Source organism: Castanea sativa, chromosome 10 (genome assembly GCF_040712315.1).
Source record: "Castanea sativa cultivar Marrone di Chiusa Pesio chromosome 10, ASM4071231v1".
Taxonomy (NCBI): domain Eukaryota; kingdom Viridiplantae; phylum Streptophyta; class Magnoliopsida; order Fagales; family Fagaceae; genus Castanea; species Castanea sativa.
Genome location: NC_134022.1, coordinates 30,120,807 through 30,133,148, shown reverse-complemented (window position 1 = coordinate 30,133,148; position 12,342 = coordinate 30,120,807). Strand labels below are relative to the sequence as shown.

The 12,342-nt window shown below is 32.2% G+C and overlaps 1 protein-coding gene across 4 annotated transcripts; it reads left to right on the top strand.

Annotated features, from left to right (window-relative positions):
• Nucleotides 1-732: 732 nt before the first annotated feature.
• LOC142614057 (transcription factor EGL1) lies at nucleotides 733-5,480 on the top strand. 4 transcript variants are annotated; one of them, XM_075786591.1, is made up of 9 exons: nucleotides 733-901; nucleotides 1,716-2,037; nucleotides 2,587-2,841; nucleotides 2,959-3,055; nucleotides 3,190-3,204; nucleotides 3,471-3,527; nucleotides 3,640-4,494; nucleotides 4,581-5,024; nucleotides 5,235-5,480. In XM_075786591.1, exons 2-9 carry the CDS (start codon nucleotides 1,931-1,933, stop codon nucleotides 5,304-5,306), a joined length of 1,902 nt encoding a protein of 633 aa, XP_075642706.1. In that variant the 5' UTR covers nucleotides 733-901; nucleotides 1,716-1,930; the 3' UTR covers nucleotides 5,307-5,480. The 4 variants fall into 4 exon arrangements, with proteins under 4 accessions (XP_075642706.1, XP_075642707.1, XP_075642705.1 ...); XM_075786592.1 differs by lacking the exon at nucleotides 733-901 and adding an exon at nucleotides 1,037-1,258; XM_075786590.1 differs by lacking the exon at nucleotides 733-901 and adding an exon at nucleotides 1,037-1,574.
• The last annotated feature ends 6,862 nt before the right edge of the window (nucleotides 5,481-12,342 follow it).

The window sequence follows — 12,342 nt, the reverse complement described above, 5'->3', positions numbered from 1 at the left end:
TATTTAAGATGGATTTGAACAATAAAATGCTAATCATATGACTACAACAAAAATTTTAATATTTAACCCATAAAAAGGTAACATATCAATTATTATTTTTAATGTGTTGGGAATTTTTTATATCATATATAATTCATGTTATTACAATTTTACCCTTACCCTTACCCTTACAAGAAGAGTATATTTCATCTCTTTTCTTAATTATGAAGAAGTGCAAACAAAATAAAAAACAGTATTTTTCATTTTAGATTTTTAGTCTTAGTGGACCACAATCAAAGCTTAGCCGAGCCGGCAAATCACTTTCAATGTAATGTATATTATTCAATGTAATTATTATTATTATTATTATATATTTTTGGTTGAAAACAATTCACTAGCTTCCAAGATAATTGGTTCCCTTTCAATTACAAGTGGAAGCCTAGCATGGGCATGGGCAACACAATTGGCTTGTTAAGAAAATAAAAACAAGAGAAAAAGTCCAGGCAAGGAAAGAACAGACAAGAGCTCTGATGATGAGGGGAGCAGTCAGCGAATATGGGGCATTTGAATTGGATGGAACACAATTAATAACACCATAAATATCAACTGCCCTGTTGGCTGTTGCTTTAGCATTTTCCATTAATTACACATTCTGATTCTCAAGTACGTATTTTCTTCTACCACACCGACAATTACCAACTAAGGAGGAGTGCAAGAAGCAAAAACTGAAAGTGGAAACAAGAAAAATACTTCAAAGATTTCATATTCAACATAATAACTATTCTTGTTCTTTTCTTTATTATTTCTTACCACATCCCACCATTAAAGCATATAGGACGACCTTTGTCACTGTTATATATTCATGTGTATCTCACTGTGACTTTATCATTCTCTCTCTCTCTCTCTCATATTCTCTTCCCATGTAAGTTGGATCAAAACAATATTAGGAATCTTTGTGATGCTGTTCCTTCCTGAAACATGTATATATATTTTTATTTTCTTTTTGGGTAGCTCTAAAACCCATGAAGGAAAATGTGAGTAAAGAAGTTCCACATGTTTCTGGACGTATAATATATATTTTTTTTTTTGCTTACCCTTTTAAACCAATATTTTTGTTCTTTTTTCTTAAAGCTACTTTACTATTTCTATCTGTTCCCCATTAAAGACTGGGTTTTTGGAGCTTGGTCTATGATGCTTGTGGTGAAAAACAGACAACACTACTTCAGATAAAGTGGTCTTAGAGGACTTGTTGTAGGACCAAGTGTTTTTATTTGACGGGGTCGGTGAAATCTAGATCTTTTTAATTGGTTCTTAACTTGGTTATTGTGTGCGTTAGCTCTAAAGCAAAGTGAAAATACAGTGTTAATGTGAAGTTGTTCCCCACCTCTTGCTACCATTAAAGGCACTGTCTTGGTTTTGGTTATCTGACTATAGCTTACAGCTTTTAGAGAAAACCCAAGTACTCTCCCCCATCTACAAGATTGGAACTAAGAAACTATTTCTCCTTTATCATTGTTTTTCTCTTTTCATGAAAGTGAGTGTTCTCTGATTCTGTACCAAATAAGAGAGTAATTACTACTGGTCCAGTGATAGCGGTTTGTCTCTAAGCCACTTCTTTGCACTTCTATTGATAAAAACACAATATCAGCTCTGCGTTTTTTTTTTTTGGGTGAATTTTTTAGCCTTGTCTAGCTAGCCTACGATGGTTTAGAGTTATGGTTAATTTGTTGGTGCAGAAACCAGGGGACACCAAGAATCTGAGCTGAACACGTGAGTTTTGTTGTTACTCAAGAAAATATTCCACAACCAAAGGAACTAGATTTGGTTCTGGTGTTGGTGGATGAAGAATCAGGAACTGTATCAAGAACCCATTTACATCTTTATCTAGTGGTTCATTAGAGGGGAACTTGACTTTTGAGCTTCAGAGTTATATGTTGGAACTGGTCTCCAAATGGAGGAAAGAGTGCCAGCAAACTTAAAGAGACAACTTGCTCTAGCTGTGAGAAGCATTCAGTGGAGCTACGCAATCTTCTGGTCCATTTCAGCTAGACAACCAGGGTACTATACATCTTTTTTTTTTCTTTTTTTTTCCTTGTGCTTTATTAATTTTTTTAGACTTAAGGCTCATTTTCTGCTTAGAAAGAAGTCTATCTTAGCAGAGAATTCCGTTCATCTCTCTCTTTTTTTCTTTTCTTTTTTTTTTTGTTAGTTTTTCAGTTCAAATATTTTTCTTGAATTCTGTATAATTTGCAATAATGTGGATACTGTGCTGATGACACGGGTGAAATTTAATATGCTTTGATAATTTAAGCAATTGCAATTAAGATTCATTCTTTGTGTTACAATTTAGCATAAGTTAGATTATAATCTGTTTCTGTAATATTTTCTATGCAATTTCGTTGTCAATAAGTAAATTTCATGTGATATGTCAATTGTACAAGTATTTCAATCTCTTAGATATTCTGCTTTTGTGCTTATTAAGTCCTTGGATAATTACTTTTCGCCTTGTCTGAAAGGGGAAGTGCTTGACCAAAGGCACTAATAGTTTTCTGGAAAATGCACCCTCTCATTGTTACAGTTCTTAACATGCTGTTGTTAATATAATAGGGTCTTGAAGTGGGGTGATGGATACTACAACGGAGATATTAAGACAAGAAAAACAATTCAAGCCATGGAACTTAATGCTGATCAACTGGGTTTGCAGAGGAGTGAGCAATTGAGAGAACTTTATGAGTCCCTCTCAGCTGGTGAAGCCAGTCCACAAGCTAGAAGGCCTTCAGTGGCATTATCCCCTGAAGATCTCAGTGATACAGAGTGGTATTACTTGGTTTGCATGTCATTTATGTTCGACATTGGACAAGGGTAATTCGTTTTCCCTTAGAATCACTTTGCAGTGCAGATAACTATGTTGTATTCTGTCTATCTAGATCTAGTCATTAAGTCTTTACTATTATCAATTCTTGCTTCAAATGTTCTTAGGTTGCCTGGAAGAACATTAGCAAAAGGTCAATCAATATGGCTATGCAATGCCCATTTTGCAGATAGTAAGGTTTTCAGTCGTTCTCTGCTGGCAAAGGTAGAGGTTGCTGTTGCCTGTTGGGACTAATTTATTTCTAATATAGCATGCTCTAAATTTCTAAAGAAACTGAACATATTTTTTTCTGTTTGGTTTTGATTCCATGATGGACTTGTAACAACTGTCTCCATCAGAGTGCATCTATTCAGGTACTAATGAGGTTTCCTCTGCCCTAAGTTATATGCCTTTATATTAACTTTGTTATTCTAAACTCTAGAAATAAAATAATGTTAAAAAAATTCTTCCTAGTGTTACAGAGGAAGATCATAAGAACTCTTTTAGAATTCAAAGATAAATTTTTATCAATGCTTGCTAACTAAAGAGCTACATTACTCATACTAAGTTATAGGCCTTTAAACTTTCTAACTGAAGAGCTATATATATTACTCATACTATCTTCTGATTTAAATTTCAGACTGTAGTATGCTTTCCATTTTTGGGAGGTGTGATCGAACTGGGCGTGACTGAGCTGGTAACATTTTGTCTCACATTCCCACTTTGACACAATTATCTTTTAGAAATGTCTCTTTTGTACATTACATACTGATAGAAGTCTTTCTTCCTCTTTGTGATTTTTTTTGAAGGTTCTGGAGGACCCTGGTTTCATTCAACACATTAAAACTTCTTTCTTGGAGACTCCATATCCCATAGTTTCCAAGAAATTTGTGGCTGCAGGAAACACAAGGAATAACAAAAATGTTGCTTGTGCTGTATTTGATCAGGATATTCTAGACAACAAATTAATTCATTTAGGATGTGAAGAATTAGATATTATTTCCCCCAATAACAGTTCAAACGGGTTTGAAACCAATCTACCAGCAGAGGATTCATTTATGGTTGAAGGGAAGAATGGGGGAACTTCTCAAGTACAAAGCTGGCAGTTCATGGATGATGAGTTCAGTAATTGTGTCCATCATTCCATGAATTCTAGTGACTGTATATCTCAAACTTTTGTAGATCATGAAAAGGCTGTCTCTGCTCCTAAGGGTGAACTGCTGAACAACCATTGTTTGCAAGACCTTCAAGAGTGCAATCACAAAAAAATGAACTCACTGGATCTTCTAAGCGATGATGCACACTATCAGAGTGTTCTTTCATCCCTTTTGAAGACTTCAGACCAGCTGATACTTGGACCACAATTTCGAAATTGTCATCAAGAAACCAGTTTTGTCAGTTGGAATAAAGGAGGTTTAGCACATTGCCAGAACCCAGTAGGTGGAACCCCGCAAAAACTATTGAAGAAGGCTTTGTTTGAAGTTCCTCGGATGTATGTTGGGGACTTGCCTCAGTCTCCAGAAGATAATGGCTACAAAGATGGAGCTTGGAGACCGGAGGCAGATGAAATTGGCATGAACCATGCATTAGCTGAGAGGAGGCAAAGGGAAAAATTAAATGAAAGATTTTTAATTTTAAGATCAATGGTCCCTTCAATTCTCAAGGTAGTTGAAACTTAAAATTCCTTCCCTGGTACTTGGCAGTTGACAATAATTACTAATTGGCATTTTCTTCTATCTTGTTTATGCAGGATGACAAAGTAACAATACTTGATACTGCAATAGAATATCTGAAAGAGCTTGAGAGAAGGGTTGGGGATTTGGAATCTTGCAAGGAGTTGACAGAGGTAGAAGCAAAAACAAAATTGAAACCCCAAGATACCGTAGAGCGAACATCTGATAACTATGGCAACAACAAAAGTAATAACAGCAAGAAGCCACCGATAAACAAGAGGAAGGCTTGTGACATTGATCAAATGGAGACTGAGATAAATTATGCTGCATCAAATGATGGGTCAACTGATAATGTGATTGTCAGCATGACCAATAAGACGGTTCTAATTGAGATGAGATGTCCAGGGAGGGAGGGAGTGCTGCTAGAGATCATGGATGCAGTAAGCAAACTCCAATTAGATTGTCACTCAGTTCAATCATCCACCATTGAAGGGATTATTTCATTAACTATTAAATCAAGGGTATGAACAAAGATTCCATGAAATTTCAGTTTGTTTTGTTCTTGAAAAGAATAAACTTATTTTACCATATAGTTTTCTTAACTATGACCATTTCTAATGAGCCTATTTTCTAGTACGACACTAAACTCTTCCGATGTTTAAATACAACTTTTATGGTTAGGTGCTATTAACAATTGACTCTTCTAACCAATGAATATTTGTTTTGTGCAGTTCAAGGGATCAGCTGTTGCATCAGCAGGGACGATCAAACAAGCTCTTCAGAGATTCACTTTGAGGTGTTAAAGCTTGTTTTATCCCTAGAAACTTAGGCCTGTCTTAGAATTCGCTTCAATTGTTGTATAATATGTATTGTCGAAAGGGTCTTTGCTGTCACAATCAAATCATAACTTCTAGGAATATTTCTGCAGGTAGAGAATAAACAGAAATAAACTTTCTAATATATAGTTTTTTTCATTAGTCTGTATCTAACAAAACTTGACCAACAATCTTAAATTTATGATAAGAGTAATCCATTCCCAAAGAGGTGTGTTTTTCTTTAAAGTGACATTAACCTGAGTCAAAAGCTAGAAGGAAACAAACCCAAATAGGCAGGAAGTTAAACAAATACCCAAACTGACAAGGGGTTAGAATCATAATGATATAGATTTTGAGCATAAATAGATTTTGCACATGCAACTTTAATGGTCTGTTTGGATTGAGGGGGAGAGAGGAGAAGTAGAGTAGAGTTAACCCAAAATTAGTCTATTTTCAGCCAACTCTATTCTATTCCCCTCTACTCCACCTCTTTCCCCCTCAATCCAAGCGGGCCTAATAGAATACGCAGACAAAGCTCTCTCTCTTAGCCATTTCAAAATCCCCCTAGCAATTAGCAATCAATGCCTGCTTTCTTTAAGTGTATAATCTAAATAAAATTATTATAAATGCATACAAATGTTAAGGACAAAAGCTCAACCATAGGAAGAGCATCATAGTGAAACATATATACTATCATGAGAGATACCCCACCAAAAGATCTAATTGACAAAATGGGGTTGGCGGTGTGATTTGCACATGGCCACTATGCAAAGAGATAAGACATTAAAAACTTGGTTGGTAACAGTGTATAGCAGACACAAAAGAAAAAGAAAGAAACTTACAGTCTACAAAAGGTGTAAAATTGTTTTGTTGAAGCCCTCAGCATGGAAAGTTGGGAACCAATACTTTATGACTTGTATAGAAATTTGAGATGTCCTCATTAGTCATTATCATGCCCGTTTAAAATTTCAGTATTTATATACAAAAATTGGGAATCTGCATGTGCTTAAATAGTGAAATCGATAATGATAATCCCAAAACTAAGCAGAATATATAACTAGAAGTTGCTATGATTTGAAAAGGAAAGAAGAAAAAGAAAAAAGAACTCATTTTATAACTTCATGGTTGCTTTAATCCCCCTACAAGTATATTTAACTAGGAGTCTAGGACAAGATTAGCAACATATAATACTGATTTCACTTTACCCGGAAAGTAAAAGTGGCCTCACTTTAAGCAAAGTAACAACTCATTTGGATGGTCAAAAATGAATGAAATTTCAAAATAAACTATTAAATATTGTATTAATTAAGTATTTTGTCTCTAAGCTTTACTCCTGATGTCAATTTGGTTTCTAACATTTTAATTGTGTTAAATTTGGTTCCTAACCTTTTAATATTAAATTTATGTCACGTCAATTGACACTTGTATTGCCACGTCATATTACATTTTTTTTTTTAAAGAGCTTAGGGATCAAATTATATGCACATTGTTATAGCTAGGGATTTGGATAAACCAATTTTATCTCTATTTTCCCATTAATTAAATATAATATTATGCGAAATTATTTTGTGCACATAGTCTATTCATATCTATTCATTTCACATAAAAGTGAATCATATTTGAGAATCTAACACATGAGATATACATTTATGTTTTGAGGCATGGTACATCAAACGTACAAATAATTTCTTCACACAAATGACTTAATGGGGATAGTATTTCTCTTTAGAATCCCTTACATCCTCATATTAAACTCATACTATTTCCTTCCTAAATAAGAATTTGTATAACTTTGCTACACTGGATTGGAATTTAGGTGAGCCAGTCTTAATTCTTAACCGTCCAAATTCAACAAATTCAAAATTTTGTTTTTGGTGGAGCTTGTGAGCCACATTGTATAAGGTTAATTTTAGATTAACAACAATTCATCTAAGTTTTTATTTACTTCAATGAGGATAACCCAAAATGTCTCCTAAACATTGTTTATTTATTCATCATATACTATACATAAAAGATGTTGTGCAACCACATTTTAAAAACAAAAAGATGATAATATTATGAAATAGATGCAATTAATTATGGTTTTCTGAACCCTAGATTGTTTTATTCCATAGGTTGATGCATGCGCATTTTTCTCATTCTCAAAAGCAGGACTAATCATAGGCCTGCTAAGTGCTTATTACAATTACAAGCAAAGCCATAAAGGTGAAATTATTTTTTCGGTGACATAGAGATTAGAGATAGAGCACCCTTTATCTCAATCACAAGGTTATACCCGTGTTAAAACGGGCACTTAATTATAACCTATCAAAGTTTTTAAAAAGATGTGGAAAAGACCATTGAGAATATCAATGAATTATTTACCTTTTCTTTTCCCATTTTTGGAAAAAAAAAATTTTGATTTTCAAAGCAACCAAAGACGTGAAGAGGAGGGAAAAATAATAATAATAATAATAAAAGAGCAAAAGTCCAACATGAGAGTCTAGACCACTAAAGGGAGGTTTTTGTTCTTCTTTGTGGTCTCAAAGGTAAATTCTTCTAGCCAGTCTTCTTTTTTCAAAGTTGAATTGATTGTCTTTTCACATGGATGGCCCGGAAATGAAGCCTTTTTGTTTTCTTGTAAATCATGGAATTTGTCTCCATTACCTCTAATTTTCAGTCTAATCTCTATATTCATTAGAGTTAAGTGGTAATCACAATAACAATCTTTATGCTATATGTTTGGTTAGAGGAAAAAGAAGAGAAAGGAAGAGAAGAGAAGAAAAAAGTATAAGGGAAGATAAATAATTAAAAAAAAGGAAAAAAAAAAGTATTTGGATGTAAAGGAGAAGAAAAATAGAATGTATTTTACACTTTTATCCTTTTAATTTATAAAAAAAAAAAAAAAAGAATATAAATTTAATTTTACATAAAAATAAAAACTTTTTAAGGATATTAGGGTAATTTTGTAGATTCAGATGGAAAGTTAAAAATAAAAAATTGATGGGACTTAGAGAAATATTTCCCCCCCACGTTTTATGTTTTCCCTCTATTCTCTTCTAATCAAACAAATTACAATGAGTCATCTCTCTTCCCTTCCCTTTCTTTCCCTCAAACCAAATATAACCTTATGAATCATTGTGAATTTTAAGGTCTTACCAAATTTCTTAATCTATCTAACGGATATACATGATACATTTAATCAGAAAAAGTCCATATGCCCAATGATAACCAAGATCCTCAAATTGGGGCCCCAATTAAGGTCCTTTCATACCATGATTTTGTGTTTTGTTCCAACAAAATGATGTAAGTTGCGATTTGTTTCTATAAAGCAGGCGCGAAAATGAGGAGTAATACATTATCTCCAAAGCTCCATAGTCAAAGCAATTATTCTAATGAAGTAGAGACAAGAAAACAATTGTAAAAAAAGGGATCCACTAAATAACACACAACACACATAGCACGACCGCCCACTCTTATAAACAAGAATTCATGGGTGATCATTCACACTTTTAGCCCCACAACGTTCATGTCCTAATTGGAAATCAAAACAAGCTTAAAATATATTTTTTTTTTGGCTGAACATGTTGAACATAATTTCTCACACTAAGAAATGCCATTTCTTACAACACAACCAGGTGTGAAATTCCAACAATTTCAATCGTTTTATATAGTTAAATCAACAAAAAGCCAAGACATTTAACATACATGCTACATAGTAAGGCTGGGTTGCACTAGAATTTCAGCCTTAATCCAAGGAAAAGAGCGGTAAATTTTCTGGGTTTACTACTCTCACAACTTCATCTGGGGCCAAGATCACCTTCTCATTATTAAAGAACGAAACAAAGCCAGAGGGAGTTGGCCTACAAAGTGCTTCAGAATAACTTAGTGCTCAGATGATCTCAATTGCCATTGCTCTGCGCATACATCGGATATCAAATGTCAATTGTCAACAATTAGATAACTCTCACATGGGTTGATCACTTGGGGACCACAATAACTCATCCTAATGGACCATTGCTCTACTACTCAAGTCAGTGTGTTGTGCACTTTTAAGCCCTTTCAGACTCTCCTTTTATTGCATTCTTCAGTGGCCAATAACTTACCATCCTCAAATACAAATGATGACAATTATAGACTATTGTCATACAACTCAGAAAAGTTTAACTTAATAACCATTAACCAAGTCCATGACTCATGGATATAACTTCCATAATTCTCTTTTATAATTCCATCACTTTCCCTCGATATTCTACACAGGAATCTGGCACCTGTACGTTATCATATGCCAAAATGCAACAAAGCATGTTCGTTTGAGCGTTGAGTTTATATAAAAAGAAATAGATGGTAAATATTTGTAACAGATTATGTTGTTGCAAAATAATGCCTTAGAATTGATAAAAGTAGTTTCAACCATAGTTGTTAAAATGTAAATCGTATCGTAAATCGATTTTTTATTTTTCCATATCGTATATTGTATCATGTATCGTAAGATACATAAATACTTAATTAAATTTAAAGAAAATTATAAATATACATATATATATATATAAATGGTATATTCATTATAAATTTTGAATATATTCAACTGATAACTAATTTATTCATCACTTATGTAATAATATTTAACAAGTTAACTAAATAAATCAAACTAACATGTGTTTATAACATACATATTCAAATTGTTTAAATTCAAAAGTGATAATATATATTACAAATGACCCCAAATTAATAGTTTATTTTTATCATATTCATCATATTGCCTAATCAACCCCATCCAAGTCAATTATATCATCAAGTTTATAATTTTGCAAACTTATTTCTTCATTAAAAATTTTCTTCACCGTCATTAACATTTACTATCTCTTCTTGTTCTTTTTATTTTAATAATTTTAAAAAAAAATTGGCATTCTAGTTTCTTGGACTTATAACAATAATGACAAAAATAAAAAATAATTATATTATCAATTAATATCTTATTCATTGTATAGAAAATAAATTTGTAAATATTAAAGTGAAGTGTGTAGTTCAAATTTTATAAGAGAAAAAAATGGGGAAAACACTTGTGAACATGTTAATTTATTAGGCTAAATTAAGTAATCTAATAATTTTGTGTTAAAAACAAGTCCAACAACTTGTTAGATTCAAATAAAAGTACAAATTTTAACAAAAATTTTCATTTTAAAACATTTGTCTAAGTATCGTACAATACGATACAATTTTACGATATAATATTATTTATACGATACACACATTATATTATACGATTTATGAGCACTTACGATACGTATCGCGTATCATATGATACTGACAACTATGGTTTTAACTCTTACATATTAACACCAAAATATATACATTTTTTGAAAAGATGGAATCCAAAGACTGCCTTGACTATATGAATGGTTGTCAAAATTGCGATCTAAATCGTAGGATCGTACGATTTTACGATCTCAACTCATCAAAACGTTTAGAATCACATTAGGATCGTAAAAATGGTAGGACCATACGTAGGATCGTGTAGGATTGTATAGGATCATAGGATCGTATGAGATCTTACTGATTCTACCAAAAACAAAACAAAAAAAATTGGTTTTTTTTTATGGGATAAATTTTTTGTTTTGATAAAACTTTTAAGGATTTTTATTTTGTCATATTGTGATGGTATGACTTTTTATTTTATTTTTATAAAATTATGTTAACCTAAGCAAATGTTTTCTAGTTTCTAGTTCACTTGTAATCAAAATGAATGAATGCTTCATCATTTCTAAATGAAGAATTTGATGTTGGTTTTACTGCCTTTTAAGCTATAATGTTGTTAAATTTTTTTTATCAATATACTAATTTGTGTTCTAATATTACTAAAATATTATATATATATATATATATATAATTTTATCAGTTATGCTAGTATTTATATATTGATTGATTGATTTTTTTTGAGCATGCTCTTTAATTGTTGCTGAGTGGTATAACTTGAATAATTCAGTGTGAAATTGTATCTTGATGTCTTTTGCAGCTCTAGTATACAAATATATAATGTCTAAATAGATGATAAAATGGATGATGATGATTAAGAATTTAGGACGGTGGTTATAAGAACTTTAGTATGAGAATAATTAAATGTTCACTTTACTTTAATATTCATCTTGCTTTTGAATTTTATATTGTAATTAGCTAGTTTCAATTTGCTAACTTATTTTGAATTTCAAACTTGGAACTTAGAACTTAGAAAATATTTTCCATTTGTTTTGATAAATATTTTGGCATTTGATTGCTAATTAAACATTTATTGAACTTTTTAGATACATTTGGTCAAAACTTAAATATATTTATTTCGTTAGCATAGATTTAACAATGTATGACATGCAAATTACATCATATGATGAAAATCTTCGTTTTTTTTATGGATGAATTTATAATCTACGTGATTATTCAACATACAAAGTCATTATCAATGTATTTTTTGCTTTAAATTTGAAAATATGTAAGATCTTACGATTCACGATCCGATCCTATGATCTACGATGCCACCTACCTTCAACGATCCTGCGTAGGATCCTGATTTTGACAACCTTGACTATTTGTTAGGCAAAGAGAGAAAGTGATGGGGAAGAGACTTATGGTTGCCCAAATCGTTTATATATATATATATATATAAGGCATGAAAAATACCAAGTTAATAATTTCTAATGGTTGTCCAAATCTAACACATTTTGTGTATGATTATAAGCTATATAATAATCAACATGCTGGTGAAACCACAGCCATAAAGGGAAGACCCACTTTATCTTACCCTTAAACATGTGCTTGTTGGGAACTTGAGAAGCACTATTCCACATTCAGCAACAGAGAAATGAAGGTGGCAACGGGTACACAGCTCAGCCCTTGCCAACACAGTTCTTAATGTTATATATCACAACTCTAGAAAAATATCAAATAAAACCACGCCTACGTTGTGTAGAAAACCAAAATTGCGCGCACATGCAAATTAAGCACAAGAATGACATACTTCTAAAAGCCAACAAGATTTCAAAAAACCAACACA